The sequence below is a fragment of the Piliocolobus tephrosceles genome, chromosome 17 (assembly GCF_002776525.5).
Source record: "Piliocolobus tephrosceles isolate RC106 chromosome 17, ASM277652v3, whole genome shotgun sequence".
Taxonomy (NCBI): domain Eukaryota; kingdom Metazoa; phylum Chordata; class Mammalia; order Primates; family Cercopithecidae; genus Piliocolobus; species Piliocolobus tephrosceles.
In genome coordinates, this window is record NC_045450.1 from 18,349,224 (window position 1) to 18,374,631 (window position 25,408).

General features: G+C 39.1%; 1 protein-coding gene across 7 annotated transcripts in view; it reads left to right on the forward strand.

Annotated features, from left to right (window-relative positions):
• The first annotated feature begins 1,497 nt into the window (after positions 1 to 1,497).
• Positions 1,498 to 25,408, forward strand: part of CCP110 (centriolar coiled-coil protein 110) — a 30,727-nt gene continuing 6,816 nt past the window's right edge. For 2 of the 7 annotated variants that reach the window (XM_023225029.2, XM_023225026.1), the window contains exons 1-13: positions 1,498 to 1,775; positions 3,426 to 3,568; positions 5,548 to 5,703; positions 10,439 to 10,567; positions 14,459 to 16,106; positions 19,472 to 19,602; positions 20,688 to 20,865; positions 21,416 to 21,555; positions 21,673 to 21,789; positions 23,615 to 23,716; positions 23,912 to 24,028; positions 24,622 to 24,695; positions 25,212 to 25,274. In XM_023225029.2, the coding sequence (XP_023080797.1) occupies positions 5,563 to 5,703; positions 10,439 to 10,567; positions 14,459 to 16,106; positions 19,472 to 19,602; positions 20,688 to 20,865; positions 21,416 to 21,555; positions 21,673 to 21,789; positions 23,615 to 23,716; positions 23,912 to 24,028; positions 24,622 to 24,695; positions 25,212 to 25,274 (2,840 nt within the window). In that variant the 5' untranslated portion in view covers positions 1,498 to 1,775; positions 3,426 to 3,568; positions 5,548 to 5,562. Of the gene's footprint in view, positions 2,034 to 2,086; positions 3,569 to 5,547; positions 5,704 to 10,438; positions 10,568 to 14,458; positions 16,107 to 19,471; positions 19,603 to 20,687; positions 20,866 to 21,415; positions 21,556 to 21,672; positions 21,790 to 23,614; positions 23,717 to 23,911; positions 24,029 to 24,621; positions 24,696 to 25,211; positions 25,275 to 25,408 lie in introns of those variants that run through there. The other 5 variants (XM_023225025.1, XM_023225028.1, XM_023225023.2 and 2 more) reach the window with 3 other exon arrangements.

A 25,408-nucleotide genomic window follows, 5' to 3' on the forward strand; every position in this document is an offset into this window, starting at 1 on the left:
GGACTGGAAGGGATTTTAGTGACTCCTTTATCTGCCCTTGAGGAAACTGAAGAAGTCCAGGGAACTTGGAGAGGCAGGATGCTTAGACTATCAGTTCAATTCAGTTCAATTCCGTTCAGTTCAGTTCAGTTCAGTTCAATTCAAGATGTGCCAAATACCGGTCCAGGTGCTCCGGACACAGTTGAACAGGACCTACAGGGTTTTTGCTCTTACGGGACTCACATTCTCGTGGGTGGAAATAAAAGTGTTAGCAAGTACACCTAACGTTTACAGAGCACTTACCATGTCCTAGATACTTGGTGAGCAAACACTTCATATGCTTATCTCATTCTCAGTACAGCCTAACAGTTATTATCTCGGGAGACTGATTTCAATCGACTTTATTTTCCTGATTCTGGGGGACTGGAAGAGCCTAGCAAAGAAGGCACAATCGGATTATAAAACTGGAAGGGGTTTTAAGGATTCCCTCATTTCATAGGTGAGGAAACTGAGGATTGGTGAATTAAGCAGTTAATGGCAGGATGGGGACTGACATAAAGGCCTCCCTAGTGACTTGTGACATTTTCACTCCTCCTCCCCCTAATCTTACTTCTGCTAAGGGCTTTTGTACCAGGCGCTGTGCAGGAGTTACCTCAACTGTGCCTCACAACCACCCTTGTGATAGACACTTTTAAACCCCCATTTTACATATGCAAAAACAGGCACTGGAAGGGGGGTAAGAGACAGAGACCGTAAAGCTGAGTTAGGGAATGAAAAGGGACCCCTGGACATATTTTGGAAGGCTGGTGACAGTTTTATGTAGAGAACTTTCCAAAAAGATTCAGGGATTTTTCCGTTACCTTTTTTTCCTTTAGTGCATTTTCCCACTGATTTGCAAAAGGGGATAAATGTCTTAAGCCTTCCAGTCGGCAACTAGGATTCAGCCTCTTTTATTTTTTATTTTTCCAGACAGTCTCACTCTATCGCCCAGGTTGGAATGCAGTGGTACAATCACGGCTCACTGAAGCTTCGACCTCCTGGGCTTAAGCCATCTTCCGACCTCAGCCTCCCAAGTAGCTGGGACCAAAGGCTAGCGCCACCCCACCCGGCTAATTTTTAAAATTTTTGTAGAGATGCCGCCGTCTCCCTTTGTTGCCCAGGCTGATCTCGAACTCCTGGGCTCAAGTGATCCTCCCGCCTCGGCTTCCAAAATGTTGGAATTATAGGCGTAAGCCATCACCCCCGGTGGGTTCAGCGTTTTTATCTACAAGAAAATATTTTGGTGAATGGTACATGTTTTCTAACGGCTGCATAGAAAGGGGTTATCTTTACACAGATAAGAAAAAAATGGCAACCTCAAGGAACACTTCAGGGGGCTTCAGACCCTGAGGGGTGGCCCTATTATACTAAATAAGTACATTTATTAATAAATTCTAGACTGTAGCTTGCATTGAAGACTACGTTTCCCGGCGTGCAGCGTGCTGGCCGTAAGCATTACGTCCTCCATCGCGGGCGCGCAATGCACCTCGGGGATGGTAGTGTTCTGGTGGCCCAACGGTTTTAACAGCCCGGGAAGCAACCACCGGAAGTGCCGGCCTTGAGAGGTGGAGTCGGGGTGGCGGCGGCGGCGGTTGCCAGGAGCCCGCGTTGCCGCTTGAGATCTGTAATATGGCGGGGAGGAGGAGGAGAAGGCGGCGGCGGACCGAGCTGCGCTCTGTCAGTACCATTTGAGCCATTCGCTTCCTGACAAGGCCCGTGGCGAGGGGAGAGGAGCTGAAGGGGCCGTGGGGGATCAGGTGTGTGCATGAGGAGGGCGTTCGAGCCTCGGCGAGTCCGGGCTGAGAGGTGGTCTGGCGAGGCGAAATTGGCGCCCTGAGGAGTTGAGGGCGGGTTCTGTTGGGCTCCCGGGCCTCGAGCCCCGCCTGGAAAGGCGCCGGCTGTAGGGAGGCGGGACCCCGGGGGCAGCCAGCACCGGTCGCTGAGGTGATGCTCCGATGCCGGCCCCGCTTGGAGGGCCCTCGGTTTGGAGTCTTAAATCGGAGGAGCTGGAAGAGGTGGGCATGGGGCGCTGGGGAGAGGGCAGGGGGTTTTTCCTGGTAAATAAAACTAGGGCCAGAGCCAGAGAACCCCATCGTGGTGATCAAATTTTGGGGGCTGTTTTTCTTCTCCCTCCCACGGTGCTGGAGAGAGAGGCTTCTCCGGGGTGTGCATGGGCCGTTTATGAGCCCCGGTTACCACAACCAAGGCCCTAGGAGCGCTGCTTACTTCGCCTTTGCCACTCTGGGGCATAAGCTTGAGGATAATAAAGTAACTGATTGCCCCTGGAGCTGCTAGATGATTCCCACCCTTTGATTCTATTCTGGTTACGATCCAAGCTCCCTACCCCCAGTTTAGGCAAATGGCAGCCATCTCGAGATTGATTTGACAGGGAGAGGTCTAGAGACAGGGAAATGAGGAAGCCGTTGTCCCCTTTTCTATAATTTTCAATTTCATTTGAATCCTACGGGGAACCAAGCACTGTCGCTGCCCTCCAGGAATTCATACTCTACTGCTAAAAATCGTCATCATCATTATCCTCTTAAATAAGAAAAGCAGTCCCCATTATTTGTTGCTTTCTGCGTGTTCTGCACTATGCTAATTGCCCTACATGCATTAGCTCATTGAATTCTTGCAAGATTCCTTTGAGACGGATACCCTGATCATCCTTCTTTTACAGAGGAGGAAACAGGTGTGGCGATGGTAACTGGCTTGCCAAGAACTTGCAGCTAGTATGCATCTGAATAAGAAATCTTCCCCTTTACCGCTTCTCCAAGAAGTTTGCGTCTTTGGGGGAACTGATGGGCAAAGAAACACTAGGTTCTGCAAAAAAAAAAAAAAAAAAAAAAAAAAGCAGGATCTGTTCTGTGTTACTTTTACCACTCCTTTCAGTGACATGTCTGGCAGAGCACGGGTAAGGAACAGATAGGACCATGAGTCTATGGGGTTTGCAAAGAGGCTCATTTGGACAAGGGTCATTGGTTCTCTACGATATAAATGGAGAAGACAGGGCGTGTCTGAACCTGCTGTAGCTGACAAATTATTACTGGAAGTGGACCAGTGATGCCTGATGGCAAGGTACAGGGTAATAGATTTGTGGTTGGGGTAGCCTCGTAGTCAAGACTCCCTTAAAATAAAACCTTGCTGACAGTGGTAATTGTAGTGTGAAAGGCATAGTGTCCTCTTGCTTAATCATGGGATGTGGACTGCTCACTTCTTAAATGGTTACCTTTGCAGTTTAAGAGGTATGAGTTTCTCTGGGAATAGAGCCATGGTGAAATTTCCATTCTCTAAATTCCATTCTTCCTTGCTAGCTTTGGTGTATAGTCCGGCTTCTTTTTTTCTTCTGGTTTACATTATTGTTTGAGCTTATTATTACTCTTATTCATTTATTCAATACTTTTATCAAGTGCCTGCTGTGTGCTGAAACTGTTCTGTATAATGGGGATTCAGTGAACAAGACTGAAAAGGTAGCTGTACTTATGGCGCTTACATTTTGGTGGAGGAAGACAGACAAAAATCAAGGAAATAAACACGATAATTTCAGATAGTGGTAAGTGCTATGAAAATTGGGAAACAGCAGGGTAATGTGATAGTGATCGAGACAGAGTTAATTTAGATGGGGTCATCAGGGACGCCTTCTCTGAGGAGGGGATATCCAAGCTGAGACTAAAGGATAAGAAGGATCCAGTCATGCTCTAAGGATCATCTAGTAATTTGTATAATCTCCATATTAGCACTCGTATTTGAATGAGTAATGCATTGTCATATGCTGTGTTGTGCTGTAATAATAATATAGTACTATATACATCTGCAAGATGTAGGACATACATGTACTATTTAAGGGATGTGAATAACTTTCTGAAACAATGAGGCATGTCTCTATGATGTGGAAAGAAAAATAAAACTATGACCATAAAAGTATTAGATTTCCTTAATACTTTCCCCCACTTCTAAATTTGAATTTAATGCTTTGCTTGCGTATCCATAGAAGATATATTACTTTATTTGTATAGTCTATTTACATTCTGTGTATTGCTGAATGCATGGCATGTATTCAAAAAATAAAATATTTGAGCAGAAATGGGGTTGTTAAGAAATAATGTGAGTTGAAACCTAGACTAAAAAAAGGCTATGCCTTAAGGCGTTGTATTGTTTTAACTTTTGCTTTTTTAAAATAAATACAAGCTTGTAAAATAGTCTCACTCACACTGTAGAGAACCATTTGTTCATCATTAGATTCCTACTTTGCATAGATTGAACACAAATAATTACAACTGAACAGTAGGAAGAAATTTTGTTCTTAAACTATGATTAAACTATTTAGTCAAAAATAGCATTATATCTTATTTTTAAATAACCTGATTGTAATTTTGATTATTTTTTTTTTCCCATTTCTCATTGCACTGTAATTTGTCCCTGATACTTTGGTGTACTGAATTTTTAAGTACTTTGAGGCCTACCAAGGACATATCCTGTTTCATCTTTGCATATCCCACATCATGAATTGAATTTCCCTGCCCTCTCTTTTTTTGTTAAGAAACCAATTCTTTTAAAATGAAGACATAAAGGAACATTATTGTATTATTCATACCCTTGCTGGTTATGATTCCGATAATGTCTTTTTATTTTCCCTTATTTATTTAAAGGAGGTGCCACGCATAATGCTGTGCAAATAAGCAATCAATATTTAATGTTTGCTAAATGAATGAATATGATGCCTAATCCCTGCTGGTTACCTTGTATTTTCATAATCACAATTTCCCAGAAACTGTGAAATTACTGGGATTGTTTTAAGTAGTTTGGTGATGGTTCCAATTTTCAACAATAAAATATAATTAATACCAGAGCCAATCGATTTTCTGTTTTTTACCTCTGACTGAGTTGACTGGTGCCCATGGAGTCCAAGTATAGTATTAAGATAGGCAAATTGAGGCAGGAAGATTGCTTGAGTCTGGGAGTCTGAGACTATAGTGCACTGTGATCGAACCTGTGAATAGTCACTGGAATCCAGTTTGGGCAACATAGTGAGACCCTATCTCTTTAAAAAAAAAAAAGAAAAGTAACCTTTGAACTTCAAAATAGAAAATTTTTAGAAGTAAATATTATTTGATTTAAGTAGGCTTTTTTACTACAGTGTTTCTACCTTTGTATGATATAGTTTTTCTTGTGTAGATAAGTCCTGTTAAAGAAAATATAATATCCTATTTTACAATCTTAAGTTAGTAAAGGTGTACAGAACTTTGTTTTCTTTAAGAAGGTTATGACTTCTTAGCTAAATTAATCCCATTTAAAGATTGATTTACATGCAATAATATTCAGAAATATTTAATATATCAAGGACATCTTAATTGGACAGGTTCTTGAGGTGAATTACCATACCCAAGAATTAGCTCCTGATTAGTAAGACAATTCTGGGACGACAAGTTATAGGAATTATGAATTATAGGGACTCTCTCATGCTCTGCAAACTCTGCCAAATAAGATCTGTTTTTCCCAGTACATTAAAAATAACATTTTTCTCTCTTGTAGTGTGACTGTGGGAGGATGGAGGAGTATGAGAAGTTCTGTGAAAAAAGTCTTGCCAGAATACAAGAAGCATCACTATCCACAGAGAGCTTTCTCCCTGCTCAGTCTGAAAGTATCTCACTTATTCGCTTTCATGGAGTGGCTATCCTTTCTCCACTGGTAAACTTGCTTTGTTTTTAAATAGTTTTTTTCTGTAGTGAACAACTAAAAGAGTTCATGGAAAAACAAAAGAAAGGCTTATAAACATTTGAAGAGATGCCCTTATTTAGAATTAGAGAAATGCAAATGAATTAGCATTTTTTACTTACTATTATGGATTGACAAAGAGCTAATAGAACCTTGTGTTCCTTAGACTGTGGAGAAAATGCACTTTTTAATGCACTTTTGCTAAGAGAATCAGTTTATTTTATTTCTAGAAGAGAGTTTGGTAGAATTTAAAAGCATACATAGCCTTTGAGTCAGCAGTTCCATTTTTGGGTGTATCCTACAATTATACTCATACATGAGCCTAAAGAAGTAAGTACAGAGTTACATTAGCATTGTTTAAAATAGCAAAGGTTGACGAACAACCTAAATGTCCATCAGTAGTGGAGTAGTTTAACTGTGGTCCATTTTATAAAATCTCTTACATACCATTACAGTAAGGCAGATGTAAATGTTAAGGCATGGAAGGATCTCGATGATCTAGTGTAAAACACTGTGTGCAGCATGCTGTCAGGGGCAGTATAGAGTCATGATTAGAGGTCCAGGCTCTGGACCAGGCACAGTGGCTCACACCTATAGTCCCAGTCATTTGAGAGGCTGGAAGGAAAAGGATTGCTTGTGACCAGGAATTCAAGACTAGCCTGGTTAACATAGTGAGACCTCATCTCTACAAAAACATTTTAAAAAATTAGGCAGGCGCAGTGACATGTGCCTGTAGTCCCAGCTACTCGAAGGCTAAGGTGGAAGGATCCCTTGAACCTAGGAGTTCCAGGCTGCAGTGAGCCAGGATTGCATTATTGCCTGGGCTACAGAGCAAGACCCTGTCTCAAGAGAAGGCAAAAATTTCCAGCCTGGGCTACAGAGCAAGACCCTATCCCAAAAGAAGGAAAAAAAGAAAAACAAAAGCCTAGGCTCTGGAGCCTTCTGGCCTGGTCCAAATCATTGCTTTGCTACTTGCTGTGTAAACTTGTGGCCCATTTTCTTATTTGTTAAATGGGGATAAAATAGTGCCTATCTCATAAGGCTATTTTGAAGATTAAATGAATGCGTAGATATAAAATGGTTATATTTTAAAAACCTGGATCATAAGAGGTACCCAATATAAGTTAACCATTTGGGTTTTTTAAAGGATGGCTATTCCTTTTCTGGGGAGTGGTGAGAGAATATAGGATAATAGGGAAGACACTTCCTCATATACCGTTTGAAACTAATTGGATATTTTTAAAATGTATATGACTTTATTTTAAATCACAAACTAATATTAGAAAAAAGTGAGCTTTAAATTTATTTTTTGGTATAACAGGAGTTAAGAGATTAATTTTAATTAAGTTAATTGAATTTTTAAAGACACCAGAGCTAACTGCCAACTTTTTGTAATGAAACTTTCGAACATACAGTAAAATTGAAAGGATAGTGCAGTGACCTCCTGTAGATTTACCATTAGATTAAACAATATTTAACATTTTTATCATCTTTGCTTTATTGTGTTTGTGATTTTTATATACATGTATATGTGTGTGTACATATATACGTTTTAAAAAATTGCCTAGCTATTTGAAAACCACAAAGACCTAACACTGCTTCCCTAAATATTTTGGTATACATCTCTTAAAAATAAGGACATTCTCATATGTAAAGCCCCAATACCATTATCACATCTTAAGAAGATTAATAATTTTTAATAATATCTAATAATTCTGTTCATATTAAAATTTTTCCATTTGTGCTCAAAATGCCTTTTATAACTTTATTCCCCCAATCTGGATCCAAAGTTCATAATTAATATTTGCTTGTTATGTTTCTTTATTTTAATCTAGAACAGTTCCTCTACATCTTAAAAATAATTTTTTTTTATTGGTTGGGCATGGTGCCTCATGCCTGTAATCCCATCACTTTGGGAGGCAGAGGTGGGTGTATTGCATTGCTTAATCCCCAGAGTTTGAGACCAGCCAGGGCAACATGGTGAAATCTCATCCCTACACAAAATACAAAAATCAGCCAGGTGTAGTGGCTTGCACCAGTAGTCTCAGCTGCTCTAGAGGCTGAGGTTGGAGGACCACTTGAGCCCGGGAGACTGAGGCTGCAGTGAGCCCTGATCATGCCACTGCACTGCAACCTGGGTGACAGAGTGAGATACTATCTTTAAAAAAAAACCAAAACTGTGATACTGAATTTTTAAAGAGACCATAGCTATTGTCTTGTAGAATTCCTTAGATCTTGAATTTGTCTCATCATTTCCTAATAGTGATATTTAACTTGTTTCTCTAGTCCCTGTAGTTCCTATAAACTGGAAGTGAAGTTTGATAAACAGGTTAAAAGATTTTTAGAATTCTTTGAAGATGGGGCTGGACGGGGTGGCTCATGCGTGTAATCCCAGCACGTTGGGAGGCTGAGACCAGCCTGACCAACATGGTGAAACCCCATCTCTATTAAAAATACAAAAGTTAGCTGGGCATGGTGGCAGATGCCTGTAATTCCAGCTATGCAGGAGGCTGAGGCAGGAGGATCACTTGAACCCAGGAGGCGAAGGTTGCAGTGAGCCAAGACCCACTGAACCCAGGAGGCAAAGGTTGCAGTGAGCCAAGATCGAGCCACTGCACAATAGCCTGGGCAACAGAATGAGACCCTGTCTCAAAAAAAAAAAAAAAAAAAAATGTAATCCCAGCATTTTGGGGAGCCCGAGACAGTGCATCACTTAAGGTCAGGAGTTCAAGACCAGCCTGACCAACATGGCGAAACTCCTTGTCTACTAAAAATATAAAAATTAGCTGGGCATGATAGCGGTTGCCTGTAATCCCAGCTGTGCGGGAGGCTGAGGCAGGAGAATTGCTTGAACCCAGGAGGGATCAGGATCACACCACTGTACTCTAACCTGAGACTCCATCTCAAAAAAAAAAAAAATCATAAGGAATTCTTTGGAGATGATGCCCTACACTTCATACTAAATTAATTCAGAAGTTACCTAATGTTTAGTTGTCCTCTATTAGTGATGTTTAGTTTGAACACTTGCTTACGGTAGTGACTGCCAGGTGGCTCTTTACGCATTTTCTCCTCTTGATTAACAAGTAAATTGTATAATGATTCTTTGGTACCATGCATTAGGAAAAAGTTTTAAAACAACATATTTACCAGTTATTTGATAACATATTGCTTGATTTAATGTGGACCAAAATGTCTGAGGCTTGTTGTATAGGGTCTATGATTCCATCTGCTGGTTATCTATAAGCAAAATCTGATGTTTATGGACCTAATCCACATTTTTATATTGTATTTGATAGGTGAATATTGCAACTTTTGAAATAATTTTTTAATTATATATTTTCTATTTGTGTAAGTCTATGATAAGTCTTGACTGTTAACAGTGACTTAATTTCTTAGGACTTAATAATTAAGATTGAAATCCATTATAAAGAGATACAATGCTTAGAAGCCTTCCATTTTTTAGGTAACGTTATATTTTTATCGGAAGGTAGAGTGAGGTAAAAGAAGAGACGTGTTCTGATTTTGTGGGCGAATAATACATTATCTGTTTCTTTTATCATTAAACCTTTGGACATTTTTTTAGGCAGCAAAGAGTTAAATTGTGCACTGGTTAGAAAATTAAAAGTTGTAGAATCCAACTGACCCAGTAAAATAAGATACTGAACGTGGGCTGGGCATGGTGGCTCACGCCTGTAATCCCAGCACTTTGGGAGGCCGAGGTGGGCGGATCACAAGGTCAGGAGTTCGAGACCAGCCTGACCAACATGGTGAAACCCCATCTCTACTAAAAATACAAAAATTAGCTGGGTGTGGTGGTGCATGCCTGTAATCCCAGCTATTCAGGAGGCTGAAGCAGGAGAATTGCTTGAACCTAGGAGGCGGAGGTTGCAGTGAGCTGAGATCCCACCACTGCACTCCAGCCTGGGTGACAGAGCAAGACTCAGTCTCAAAAAAAAAAAAAAAGGATACTGAATGTGAAGTAATATTCAAGTCAATATTCAAGTGAAGTAATAAAAAACTCAGCAGTGGCCAAAAGGGCTTTAATTTTATTTCTGTCATTTTAGAACATTTAATTAGTGAACAAACTTTTTTTCTTTTTAACTTTTTAATTGAAAATAATTTACACATAGCAAAATGCACAGATCTGAAGTGTTAAAGTTCTATGAGTTTTGATATATGGCATACACATGTATAACTCACACCCACACAGTATATTTTCTTCACCATGGAAAGATCTCTAATGCCCCATCCCACTCAGTACCCAGACCACTGTTCTGATTTCTCTTTTTTTTTTTTTTGTTGAGATGGAGTCTCGCTCTGTCGCCCAGGCTGGAGTGCAGTGGCCGGATCTCAGCTCACTGCAAGCTCCGCCTCCGGGGTTCACGCCATTCTCCTGCCTCAGCCTCCTGAGTAGCTGGGACTACAGGCGCCCGCCACCTCGCCCGGCTAGTTTTTTGTATTTTTTAGTAGAGACGGGGTTTCACCGTGTTAGCCAGGATGGTCTCGATCTCCTGACCTCGTGATCCACCCGTCTCAGCCTCCCAAAGTGCTGGGATTACAGGCTTGAGCCACCGTGCCCGGCCTGATTTCTTTCACTATAGATTAGTTTTGCCTGTTGCACATGTTTTTCATCTTTCTGATTCAGAACTTCCCAATTTTATGATATTTTTATCGTGGGAAATAATTACATTTTTATGATGTTTTGCAGCTTAACGTTGAGAAAAGAAAGGAAATGCAACAAGAAAAGCAGAAAGCACTTGATATAGAAGCAAGAAAGCAGGTTAACAGGAAGAAAACTTTACTGACTCGTGTCCAGGAGATTCTTGACAATGTTCAGGTGTGTGATTTATGCTGTTTCAGTTATAATAAAGAAATCGTAAGATAAGCATTGATGATAATTTTTCTGAAATATATTTGCACTTAACTAATTACTAATGTACTTTATTGTTACATTTGAGAAGCTTCATAATTTGTGATTTTCCATTTCAGTTACTCCAAAGAGAATGCACTTGCTTGTTAGTGTTGCCCAGTACTTGAATCAGGATATTTACACAATGGAACCATACACTGAATATAATTGCTTATTGTTTGCATTTTGTGACTCTAAAAACATTGAATTCTCAGTGACAAAATGATAGAATTGGGCATTATTGTTTACTCCAAACTAATTAAACTATTGACTAAATGACCTTATTCTCATTCTTTGCTTAAGTAAATAACTGCCCCCAATTTTTTTTTTTGGTGAAAATTCTGCTCTTAGATACACAAAATGCAGTTTAGATATGTTGAATTGTTTAGATGCATCCTGTCTAAAAACTATTTAAACAACACATCTACAAGTTGTGCAGTTATTTTTAGATTTGTGTAAACAATTTGTTCTGACATGTGGATCATTTTGTACTAAAAAGAAAAACAAATGAATTAGATCGAACGAATAATTTCTACAACATATAGGAGTGTTCTGCTGTGTAACATCTTTTTGTTTTTTCATAATCTTAGGAGTTTGTGGTTTGTCTGTATAATTCATATTAGATGACACATGTATAATAAACCTTAAGGGTTCATTTCTCTGTTGGTAGTGTAAACCAAAGAAAATGACTGAGGTGAGTCTCAATCCATTTAGAGGTTTGTTTTGCCAAGGTTGAGGATGTGCCAAGGAAAAAGAGACAAAAGTTGCAGTAGGATCTGTGGCTTGTGCTTTTCCAAAAGAGGTTTTGAGGACTTCAGTATTTAAAGGGCAGGAGGGGAAAGCAGTATTTAAAAGGCAGTATTTAAAGGGTAGGAGGGGAACAGCAGGAGGGGAAAGAGGCAAGAAAAAAAATGTAGGGTAGGTAGTGAGGTAAGTGGTCACATTTTTGTGAGGTTTTGATTAGCACCCAGTGAATCCACATGTCACATGTGAAAGGTGGGGGTAGAGGAACAGTCAGCTATGCATTCATCTCAAGCTCAATAAATCTGCATTTTACATAGGATAAAGTAAACAGAGTAGAGGAGAAGTCAAATATACATTTGTCTCCAAATGGATGATTTCTAGTCATCTTTGGTCTTTGTCAGTATCTTGTCAGAGTGAGATTCAGCAGAACTCTGGGTTGGTGTAAAGATTTTGGGGCCTACAAGGAATTTCCTTGTGAGCAATTTGCAAGAGAGGCTACCTGGGTAGATAGGTGGCCTTCTATTTTGCAGCTGTCTGTTTAGGAACAAAAGGAAAGCAGTTTTTGTGTGACTCAGTTCCTAAGCTTTACTTTTTCCTTTGACATGTGATTTTCCATTTCAGTTACTTGAAATCCCTATGTAATGAGTCTTTAGAATCTGATGAAAAAGTCAAAGGAATATATAGAAAGAGAACAATCTAGACACAGTCTGAGAGTTATAGTGACTCTCATTTGACATGGTTGAGTTTGGGGTCCTGAGATTTTATTTCCCTTTCACCAGTAGTATATAGTGTGTGGGTAGTAGATTTCATTTTGCAGATTATAATTACTGTCCGTATTAAGTTTAAAAAATGGATTGAGTAGTGCTAATTTAACAATAAGAGGTGGGTTTTTTACTTACTAGATATTTCCTGTGATTGAAACGAAAATGGCGTATCATTTTTGGTCCATTGAGGGAAGATAAAAATATACTACTACTAAAATTGTTAAAAGAGCATGTATAATGTTGAACTGTAATGAATTAATTACTCAGATAGGAAAATTTTATATAAAACAATTAGATTTCTGCTTCACCTGTAAAACCTAAGATTCTATGATAGAGTTTTTTCTTGTTGTTATTTAGCTTGTCTAACTAAAGGCTCATTTTAGTGACGTATAAACAACATAGCTTCCGAATATCACAAATGTGAAATATTTTATATAAGGAAATCATCTGTTTTACTTAAACCTGTGAACATGTTCATGGATTTCGTAAATATGCATCCTTTTTGTTTTATTTTGGTCCTGAGGCTGTGACTAAGTATGTCTTGTACTGTTGATTGCCTAGTACCTGGAAACCTTTTTGCATCTTTTTTGTTTTATTTTGGTCCTGAGGTTGTGACTAAGTATGTCTTGTTGTACTGTGTATTGCATAGTACCTGGAAACCATCACCTGTCTTGGGATTTGTAAGGTAAAATAAGGAGAGCCATGTGGTCTAGAAAAAATTAAGCATATATAAAACAACCAAAAAATATTGTAATATTCAGGCTTTTTTTGTTGTTGTTGAGACGGAGTCTCGCTCTGTTGCCCAGGTTGGTGTGCAGTGACGCAATCTCGGCTCACTGCAAGCTCCGCCTCCTGGGTTCATGCCATTCTCCTGCTTCAGCCTCCTGAGTAGCTGGGGCTACAGGCACCCACCACCAAGCCCGGCTAATTTTTTATATTTTTAGTAGAGTTGGGGTTTCACCGTGTTAGCCAGGATGATCTCGATCTCCTGACTTCATGATCTGCCCGCCTTGGCCTCCCAAAGTGCTGGGATTACACACGTGAGCCGCCGCGCCCGGCCAATATTCAGGCTTTTGATGTCTACATTCATATGATAATACAATGATTTTTGCCAGTTTAATATACAGATGTATAATTACCTTTAGAAACCATCGTAGTTCTTTTTTTATTCTTTTGCAAAGTTGGATTATTTAGATACAAAATATCTATTTTTACATTTATTTATTTATTGAGACAGAGTCTCACTCTGTCACCTAGGAGGGACTGCAGTCTCAGCTCACTGTAGTCTCCGCCACCTGGGTTCAAGTGATTCTCCTGCCTCAGCCTCCTGAGTAGTTGGGATTACCAGTGCCTGCCACCATGCCTGGCCAATTTTTGTATTTTTTGTAGAGATGGGGTTTTGCCATGTTGGCCAGGCTGGTCTCGAACTCCTAGCCTCAAGCAATTCACCTGCCTTGGCCTCCCAAACTGCTGAGATTACAGGCATGAGCTGCCTCGCCCAGCTTTAGATATATTTTACATTTCTTTTTCTCATATATGTAGTTGTTCTCATCTTTATCATCTACCAAATGTTTACCTATTTTGGCTGTTCCGAAATTCATTAACAACTTGCTGTTTTAACTAAGCATCAATTAATCAAATTGAATTTTGTTTTAATGAATTGAGTTTTAAGTTCAAATATTTCTTATTTCTAAATAATTTAAGCTTCATGGCTGGGCTATTGTTTACTACAAATTTCCCTCATTTTATGGAGGGATTTTAGTTAAACTTTGGAGTAAGCATGTGGGTGCAGGAGTCTTATTACTGAATCATTTTTGCTTAATCAGTGTCCTGGACAAGTTAGTTTTTGTTAAAGAGGGAATCGTTTATGTAAGACATTTCATTACTTGCTGTTTATTGCATATATTATTATCCTTGGATGATAGCTATCCTAGGAGGAACAGTTGGTAATGTTAATAACGTGAATAGAAGAAATTGAAGGAAAGTGCTTCTATTCTAAGATTAAATTGCACATGGATATATGAACATATCTGTGTGTGTATACACATATATATGTTCATATTTGTATCAGATTAGATAAGTTTCTTTTTATAAGTCTTTTAATAACTTAGGCAGGATGACCAGTAGGTGTTTTTTCAATAATAATTTGAGCCCCCTGTGATACAGGATACCATAGAAACCTGTCATCTTAGTTTTTCTTTATGTTTTGAAATGTCAGAATTCTGAATCTTCAATTTCATTTTAGAAAACAGTGAAATCAGAGACTTTTTGTGCAATGAGGAAATATTAATTTTTAAATTTCCTGTTTCAGGTTAGAAAAGCACCTAATGCCAGTGATTTTGATCAGTGGGAGATGGAAACGGTTTACTCTAATTCAGAAGTCAGAAACTTGAATGTTCCTGCTACATTTCCAAATAGCTTTCCAAGCGATACCGAACACTCTACTGTAGCAAAGCTTGATAAGATAGCTGGGATTTTGCCATTGGATAATGAGGACCAATGTAAAACTAATGGAACAGACTTAGCTAGAGATTCAGAAGGATTTAATTCTCCGAAGCAATGTGATAGTTCCAATATTAGTCACGTAGAAAATGAAGCTTTTCCAAAGACCTCTTCAGCAACTGCACAAGAAACTCTTATTTCTGATGGTCTCTTCTCAGTAAATGAACAACAGGATCTACCACTTTTGGCAGAAGTCACCCCAGATCCCTATGTAATGAGTCTTCAGAATCTGATGAAAAAGTCAAAGGAATATATAGAAAGAGAACAATCTAGACGCAGTCTGAGAGGTAGTATGATGAGAATTGTTAATGAGAGTCATTTAGACAAAGAAAATGATGCTGTTAAAGTGGCTGACTGTGTAAAAGAGAAGGCCCAGTTGACAGGCAAACACTGTGTCTCAGTTATTCCTGACAAACCAAGCCTTAATAAATCAAATGTTCTTCTCCAAGGTGCTTCCACTCAAGCAAGCAGCATGAGTATGCCAGTTTTAGCTAGCTTTTCGAAAGTGGACATACCTGTACGAACTGGCCATTCCACTGTTCTAGAGTCTAATTCTGATTTTAAAGTTATTCCCACTTTTGTTACTGAAAATAATGTTATCAAAAGTCTTACAGGTTCATATGCCAAATTACCTAGTCCGGAGCCAAGTATGAGTCCTAAAATGCACCGAAGACGTTCCAGGACATCATCAGCATGTCATATACTTATAAATAATCCAATAAATGCCTGTGAATTAAGCCCTAAAGGAAAAGAACAGGCAATGGACTTAATTGTTCAAGATACTGATGAAAAAACAAATGGGCCCGAAATTGTGCCAAAGTTACCAATTGATTTAGCAGGAGTTTGTTCCAGCAAGGTTTATGTGGGCAAAAATACATCTGAAGTCAAAGAAGATGTGGTTTTAGGTAAATCAAATCAGGTATGTCAATCTTCAGGAAATCATTTAGAAAATAAAGTTACTCATGGACTTGCTACTGTGGAAGGTCAGTTAACATCCGATGAGAGAGGCGCACACAAAATGAACAGTACCTGTGCTGTGATGCCAAAGCTGCATGAACCATATGCCAGCAGTCAGTGTATAGCAAGTCCAAACTTTGGAACTGTGAGTGCACTCAAGCCAGCCAGTATGTTAGAGAAAAACTGCAGTTTGCAAACGGAACTGAATAAGTCTTATGATGTAAAAAACCCTTCTCCTTTACTGATGCAAAACCAGAATATGAGACAGCAGATGGACACACCTATGGTGTCCTGTGGAAATGAACAATTTTTGGATAACAGTTTTGAGAAAGTTAAACGGAGACTTGATTTGGATATTGATGGTGTGCAAAAAGAAAACTGCCCTTATGTCATAACAAGCGGAATAACTGAACAAGAAAGGCAACATTTGCCAGAAAAAAGATACCCTAAGGGATCTGTCTTCATTAACAAGAATAAAATATTAGGAACTAGTTCCAAAGGTAAGGAATCCTTGAAGCATTTGATACCTGCTATGCAGATGATACCTTTATTTTAATAATTGACATTTTGGGCTGGGCGTGGTGGCTTAAGCCTGTAATCCCAGCACTTTGGGAGGCCGAGACGGGTGGATCGCGAGGTCAGGAGATCGAGACCATCCTGGCTAACACGGTGAAACCCCATCTCTACTAAAAAATACAAAAAACGAGTGGGGCAAGGTGGCGGGCGCCTGTAGTCCCAGCTACTGGGGAGGCTGAGGCAGGAGAATGGCGTAAACCCGGGAGGCGGAGCTTGCAGTGAGCTGAGATCCGGCCACTGCACTCCAGCCTGGGCGACAGAGCGAGACTCCATCTCAAAAAAAAAAAAAATTGACATTTTGGGGGAAAAAATGATCTTTATTCATATAGGCTCTTAATTTTATCTTATTAGAAAGCTTATAGTCAGCTACAGTTTATTGCCATTTGATAGGCTTTCTTAAAGATTTTCTTGAGACAAGGTCTGGCTTTATCACCCCAATTTGGAGTGAAGTGGCATGACTTCAGCTCACTGCAACCTCCGCCTCCTAGGCTGAAGCCATCCTTCCACCTCATCCTCCCAAGTAGCTGGGACTACAGGCTCATGCCACCGTGCCCAGCTAATTTTTGTATTTTTTGTATTGTAGAGATGTGGTTTCCGGCATGTTGCCCAGGCTGATCTCAAACTCGTGAGCTCAAGTGAGCCTCCCGTCTCAGCCTCCCAAAGTTCTGGGATTGCAGGCGTGAGCCACAGCACCCAGCCAGGATTTTCTTTTTTGAGACAGTCTGGCACTGTTGCCCAGGCTAGAGTGCAGTGGCACAAACTTGGCTAACTGCCACCTCCACCTCCCGATTCAAGCAATTCTCATGCCTCAGCCTCCTGAGTAGCTGGGATTTCAGGCGTGAACCACCATGCCTGGATGGATCTTCTTATTTAAATGATGAAGCTTTCATAGTCCACTTGGTATTATTGAGAATATTAATAATTGGAGGAAACAGTTTTTTTTTTTTTTTTGAGACAGAGTCTTGCTCTATCACCAGGCTGGAATGCAGTGGTGGGTTCTCACCTCACTGCAACCTCTGCTTCCTGGGTTCAATTGATTTTCGTGCCTCAGCCTCCAGAGTAGCTGGGATTACAAGTGCGTGCCACCTGGCCTGGCTAATTTTTATATTTTTAGCAGAGGTGTGGTTTTGCCATGTTGGCCAGGCTGCTGTCAAGCTGCTGGCCTCAAGCGATCCACCTGCCTCAGCCTCCCAAAGTGCTGGCGTGAGCCACTGCACCTAGCCCCAAACATTCCTGCCTGAAACATCACTTACAGTTTTAATTCACTGTATTACTATGAAGTCTTTCTTTTGGACTATGGTTTCTAATGTTTATTTCAGTTTGCTTTTTCATTTTTAGTGCGATCTTCATGTAGTTGGCCCTTCGGTAAACACTTTAACATCAAATTATTCGATAAAGTATCAGAAATAAGGCTCTGAATAGGTGGTTCAAAAGTGGTTCTTTAGGCCGGCACAGTTGCTCATGCCTGTAATCCCAGCACTTTGGGAGGCCGAGGTGGGTGGACAACTTGAGGTCAGGAGTTCGAGACTAGCATGACTAATATGACGAAACTCCGACTCTACTAAAAATATGAAAATTAGCTGGGCATAGTGGTGCACATCTTTAATCCCAGCTACTTGGGAGGCTGAAGCAGGAGAATTGGATGAACCCAGGAGGTGGAGGTTGCAGTGAGCTAAGATTGCACCATTGCACTCCAGCCTGGGAGCCAGATTCCGTCTCAAAAAAAAAAAAAAGAGATTCTTTATTAATAAAAATTATTTCAGTTTCTTTCTGTTGTATCTATTAACAGCAATTTATTAAAGCACGTTTTTCTCCTTCATTACTCCTTACTTTATTGTCATGGTTCATAATTCTTTATTACTGATATAGAAGACATACAAATCAAGTAAATTAAGCTCTTAGGGCTTATGGGAAATACAGGGTTGGGTCAGACTGCTTAAAACCTGTGCAACTTTATTTTTTATTTTCAGTTTTTTGAGACAGGGTCTTGCTCTGTCACCCAGGCTGAATTGCTGTGGTGCGATCTCAGCTCACTGCAGGTCTGGGTTCAAGCGATTCTCCTGCCTCAGCCTTCCAAGTATCTGGGATTTACAGGCTTGCGCCACCACACCCAGCTAATTTTTAGATTTTTTGTGGAGACAGGGTTTCACCATGGTGGCCGGGCTGGTCTCAAACTCCTAGGCTCAAGTGATCAGCCCTCCTTGGCCTCCCAAAGTGCTGGGATTACAGGTTTGACCCACCAGCCCTGGCCCATCCTGTGCAACTTTATAAGAGCTCTAATAAAAACAGTGACTGTTACCTGGGTAGCCAACTTGGATCCTCCAAGTAGACAGCATAGCAAGGCAAGAGGCTGCCTTAGTGAATATCAGAAGTATATAAGGCCAACAGAGTGGAAATTTCCTTTTTTTTTTTTGAGACTGGAGTTTCACTCTTGTTGCCCAGGCTGGAGTGCAATGGTGCCATCTCAGCTCACTGCAGCATCTGCCTCCCAGGTTCAAGCGATTCTGCCTCAGCCTCCGAAGTAGCTGAGGTTACAGGCATGCGCCACCATACCTGGCCAATTTTGTATTTTTTGGGTAAAGATCAGGTCTCACCATGTTGGTCATGCTGGTCTCAAACTCCTGATCTCAAGTGATCCACCTGCCTCGGCCTCCCAAAGTGCTGGGATTACAGATGTGAGCCACCACGCCCGGCCCATACTTGGTATTTGTACATTTCAACATGTCTTACCACCTTCTACGTAGGAAGCTTGTATTGTCATAATGTTTTCTCTTAATTAGTAACTAAAATATCTGGAATTTTCATGTCCAGTCCTTTTTGAAACCTCAAGCTGAGAAAGCTTTATACCATCAAAGAAACACTTTCTTGGAAAATCAAAACAAGGCAAAACTACAAGCTACAATACCAGAGACCCTGGAGGACAAGTGTCAAAAAAAAAAAAATGGTGGTAGGATGCAGTTTAGAACCATATCTGAAAGTTAAGTATAGTCAGGAGAATCTTGTCTGAATGTATAGTCCTGGGTCTGTCATTTCAGATCAGGATGGGATCTGTTGAATGAGTGGGTAAAGGTGATGTAATACAGGTCTTACTTTACTGAGTATCATGAAATAAAAGGAGTGGAAAATGTGAATGTGGTTCAAAGTGCAGACCCAGCTATATCTTGATTGTATTATGTCAGATCCAGGAATACTCTCTTGTCAGAAGGATAATTTAAATTGAATGGTATAAAATATCAGACATTAGACTAGTAGTGAATTTTCTAAATGGAGGAGACATGTTTCTTTTCAGAAAGCGAGGAGTTACTAAAAAGCAAGATGCTAGCTTTTGAAGAAATGCGGAAGAGACTAGAAGAACAGCACGCTCAGCAGTTATCACTACTCATAGCTGAGCAGGAAAGGGAACAAGAAAGACTGCAAAAGGTGAGGAATGTGGGGGGATATACGACTAGTAAGTGAAATTTAGCCAAGGATACCTATGAATTTTGGTCATGTATAGAATACTTGTAATTTTTTCCTCCATATGTCTTATGGTAAGGGAGTCATTTTGATACATGAATGGTATTTTTTGTCAACATGTGAAGTTTGATATTTAGATCCTTATTTAAAAGTAACTGCATAATTTATCGAGGATATTTTATTGAATCCTTGATTTAAAGCTTAATATTTTCAAAAGGTATTTTATAAATAGGTGCTAAAGTACACATTCTGCAAGAGTTATATCATAAAAATGACACTTGTGCTGGGCATGGTGTCATGAGCCTGTAGTCCCAGCTATGTAGGAGGCTGAGGTGGGAGGATCACTTGAGCCCAGAGATTCAAGGCTGCAGTGAGCTATGATTTCGCCTTTGTGTAGCCACTGCACTCCAGCCTGGGCAACAGAGGGAGACCCTGTCTCTATAAAAAGAAAAAAAAAGAATGACACTTGTTATAATATTATTATAGTTATTAATAATTTATACATTATCACATATTAAAATACATTATAGACTGGGCGCCGTGGCTCATGCCTGTAATCGCAGCACTTTGGGAGGCTAAGGTGGGTGGATCACCTGAGGTCAGGAGTTTGAGACCAGCCTGGCCAACATATAGTGAAATCCTGTCCCTACTAAAAATTACAAAATGGTGGTGCACACCTGTAGTCCTAGCTACTTGGAAAACTGAGGCAGGAGAATCACTTAAACCCGCAAGGTGGAGATTGCCGTGAACCGAGATTGTGCTACTGCGCTCCAGCATGGGGGACAGAGTGAGATCCCTTTTCTCAAAATGAGAGAGAGAAAGAGAGAGACAGAGAGAGAGGAAGGAAAAGAAAAGAGGGAGGGAGGAAGGAAGGAAGGAAGGAGAGAGAAGGTAAGGGAAGGGAGCAGGAAGGAAGGATAATTTGAGGAAGAAAAACTTGAAATAATAATTGCTGATAATTACATGTACTTTTGGCTAAGCCTAAAATGATATCATTTTGGGACATAATTAAAAAGTTTAGCATGTTACAATAAACTGTTCATCTATAGGAAATAGAAGAGCAGGAGAAAATGTTAAAAGAGAAGAAGGCAATGACAGCGGAAGCCTCTGAGTTGGACATTAACAGTGCAGTGGAATTAGAATGGAGAAAAATAAGTGACTCTAGTTTGCTGGAAACAATGCTATCTCAAGCGGACTCACTCCATACTTCAAATTCAAATAGTTCTGGTAAATATTTAAAAATCCTTTTGCATTTGGGAAAATGATCCTACAGTAAGATATTTATTTGGCATACTGTAAGATTATATCTCCTGTTTTCAAATGATTCCATGTCCAACCCTCTTCGCCAGCTGCTTAGTAACCAGTGAAAAATGACAAGATAGGAGATTAAAGACTTGTGAGTAGTTTGTGAGCAAAGAATATCTTTGCTAGGAAAATATCAGGAAATTCGGCTCAGAGCCCAGTCTGATCATTCATGCAGCAGGTGATATACTTCGAGTGAAAACAGTTTGCTCTCTCCTGAGTGATCTTGAATTACCTCTAATTCCCTAGTCCCTTTAAAGAGCTTATCTTCATATCTCAATTGTCCTGAGACACTGTTTGTGTTGAAAAGATCCATCTGGTACATAAGCTTTAAAGTCCATAAATATTTTAAGTCGGCAGGTGGGTCAGTTTTGGAGGCAATTGCTATTTATGAGTGTCACAAGTGTTTATTGGGATGTTCTTTGTATTCTAATTATGTGACATCAGGTATAATACTATATGTATGTTTCTCTAGGTTTCACAAATTCTGCCCTGCAGTATAGCTTTGTTTCTGCAAACGAAGCACCATTCTACCTCTGGGGATCATCAACTAGTGGCTTGACTAAACTGTCAGTAACAAGGCCTTTTGGAAGAGCCAAAACTAGATGGTCTCAAGTGGGTAAACTTAATGATACATGTCCATCTATCTATTTATCTTTTCTTAAAAGCTATATTATCTTAGACTGTATAAATGAACACCAATAAACATTGTGTCTATCTTCTTTCTCCTAGGTTTTTAGTCCGGAAATACAAGCAAAATTTAACAAAATAACTGCAGTGGCAAAAGGATTTCTTACTCGTAGACTTATGCAGACAGATAAGCTGAAGCAACTTCGACAAACTGTAAAAGTAAGATTCCTGTAAATTGTTTGTATTTTACTTCTGTCTTAGTTTCTATCAGTCTTGTGACAGCTGAGCTAACAGATTAGTTCAGAACTTAAACACTTTTTAGTCACTGTAATATAGGCAGTTTTAGAAGTCTGTTTGTTTGTTAGGGGAAGTCAGAGACCCCGAACGGAGGGACTGGCTGGAGCCGCAGCAGAGGAATATAAATTGTGAAGATTTTATTTTAATATGGACATATATCAATTCCCAAATAATACTTTTATAATTTCTTATGCCTGTATTTACTTCAATCTCTGAACATAAATTGTGAGGATTTCATTTTAATATGGACATTTATCAGTTTCCAAAATTAATACTTTTATAATTTCTTATGCCTGTCTTTAATCTCGTAATCCTGTTATCTTCGTAAGCTGAGGATATATGTCACCTCAGGACCACTATTGTGTTAACTGTACAAATTGATTGTAAAACGTGTGTTTGAGCAATATGAAATCGCAATATGAAATCAGTGCACCTTGAAAAAGAACAGAATAACAGTGATTTTCTAGGAACTAGGGAAGACAACCATAAGGTCTCACTGCCTGTGGGGTTGGGCAAAACAGAGCCGTATTTTTCTTCTCGCAGAGACCCTGTAAATGGACGTGCAAGTAGGGAAGATATCGCTAAATTCTTTTTTCCTAACAAGGAATATTAATAATTAATACCCTGGGGAAGGAATGCATTCCTCGGGGGAGGTCTATAAACGGCCGCTCTGGGAGTGTCTGTCTTATGCAGTTGAGATAAGGACTGAAATACTCCCTGGTCTCCTGCAGTACCCTCAGGCTTACTAGGATTGGGAAACTCCACCCTGGTAAATTTGTGGTCAGACCAGTTCTCTGCTCTCGAACCCTGTTTTCTTTTGTTTAAGATGTTTATCAGTACAATATGTGCACAGCTGAACATAGACCCTTATCAGTAGTTTCTGATTTTGCCGTTGTCCTGTTTCCTCAGAAGCGTGTGATCTTTGTTCTCCTTTTTGCCCTTTGAAGCATGTGATCTTTGTGACCTACTCCTTGTTCTTGCACCCCCTCCCCTTTTGAAATCCTTAATAAAACTTGCTGGCTTTAAGGCTCAGGTGGGCATCACGGTTCTACCGATATGTGATGTAATCCCTGGAGGCCCAGCTGTAAAATTCCTCTCTTTGTATTCTTTCTCTTTATTTCTCAGCCAGCCAACACTTATGAAAAATAGAAAGAATCTACGTTGAAATATTGGGGGCTGGTTCCCCTAATAATTGTTAATCTTACTCAGATAATATTATGAATAACATGTAAATGAAGCAGTTTGTGTGTATTTCTCTTGCTTGAAAGTGAGTGGTGTTTGACTTCTAATAAGTAACAGTTTTATTTACATTCTTAGTACAGTTGGCCCTCTATCTCTGGGTTCCACATCTGTGGATTCAACCAACCATGGATCAAAAATAATTGAGAAAAAACAAATGATGGTTGTGTCTACACTGAACATGTACAGACTTTTTTTTCTTGTCATTATTTCCTAAACAATATAACAACTATTTATGTAGCATGTATGTTTATTAGGTATTTTAACTAATCCAGAGATGATTTAAAGTACATGGGAGATGTGCTTAGGTTATATGCAGATAACCATTTTGTATAAGGGACTCCAGAATCCTTGGATTTTGGTATCTGAGGGATTCCTGGAACCAGTCCCCCACAGATACTGAGGAAAGACTGTAATTTTGGATTGACTGAGAAAAAGAAAAAAGGAAACTCCAGTGATCACAAATCTTTCTAGAAAAATGTGTTTGAAGGAGCATTTCTTTTTTCAGGATACTATGGAATTCATAAGAAGTTTTCAGTCAGAAGCACCATTAAAGAGAGGCGTTGTTTCAGCTCAAGATGCTTCACTTCAGGAAAGAGTGTTAGCTCAGGTAAATACGTGGATCCTGAAGGCTTTTAAGACATGGATGTATTATATTTCTCCTTTTTTATTTAATTACTGAAAATAGGTTTCAATGAAAATTATTTTAACCTTTTTCTATAAGTAAGTGTACATGGTGTATAGTATTCCTGAACTCTGACCTCATCATTTAAATGTATACAATATTTTATTTTCTTGTGTCTAGTTGCGAGCTGCCCTGTATGGTATTCATGACATATTCTTTGTAATGGATGCAGCTGAAAGAATGTCTATTCTACATCATGATCGAGACGTTCGCAAAGAGAAAATGCTCAGGCAAATGGTATATGATTTCTAATGAATAGAGTTCTTCTGGGTTTAGGGTAATTGATATTAAATGTCATTTTTGGTTGACTTCAGCACCCTTCTGATAATTCTTAAGCACAAGTAATTCCTGGAATTACTAGCAACATTTAAATCTGTAGATAGATTTAAAAGAATTACATAATTTAAGAATTACATATTGTTTTCTGATTGGATTTTAGAGTTGAAGCTTTGAATGTTTTGCTCAGAAGGCTTATACAGTCTATCAGCTGCTCCTGATTGAATTTTCTTGAATTCATTTATAACGTGGGTTTTACTTTTTTTGAAGTCTGAGTTAGAAAACAGGCTCCAAATTAATTTGAAGTATATCAGAGTTTGTGATTTGAATCAATTAGTATAATTGGCAAAGGAAAAGCAAGCAAAATTTACATAATTCTAATTATGTAATTCTTAGAATTAGACTGCTTCAAAAATACAAAACAAGATGATTTAACTAAATTAAAAATGTTAGTAGAGAGAAGCTTTTCCAGGCAGTTTGGGATCATTCTGTATTATAATATAGTGGTATTAATTGGTACCAGTAGAGTTTGACATTACTTTTGTATATTAAAGGATAAAATGAAAAGTCCACGAGTGGCTCTTTCAGCTGCAACACAGAAGTCTCTTGATAGGAAGAAATACATGAAGTAAGTTTTTTGTATCACGTCATGTTAGTTATCAAACCAATTAATTGTAGTCATCTGTTGGTCTATTTGCATATTTAAATTTAGAAATAAGGGTTAATTTTTCTGCAGGTGAGCTGATAGAAATCCCCTTTATATAAAGAAATTTATTAAAATCAGGTGCTAAAATCTCATTTCACCTTAGATGAATTTATTTACTAAATTTGACAACATTCAACTCATAACTGATAGTTGATCAAGCTTAAAAACAGTTAATCTTTATATTCAGTGACTAAATGTATGCTTTTTCTGATGTCCTAAAGGTTTCTGGGGAATAAAGACTTAATGGGAAAAATATCTTAGTAACTTTTAAAAAAATTCTTCTTTCTTGAATGGAGTCTTTAATATGCTTAGTACAGGTCTTCCAGTAGTACACCAGCTTCTAAATGATGATTTGTTTCTGTCTCCTGTATTACATTTGTAAGCATGTTTTCCTCCCTTCTCTAAACATATTATGTCCTTATTTTTATATTGTGTTAGAGCTGCTGAAATGGGAATGCCAAATAAGAAATTTCTGGTTAAACAAAATCCTTCTGAAACAAGGTGAGAAAAAATCACTTAGTCTTAATGAGAGGCTTTTTGTTTTTTATAGAAAAAAAAATTGGCTGGGCACAGTGGCTCATGCCTGTAATCCCAGCACTTTGGGAAGCCAAGGCGGATGGATCACCTGAGGTCGG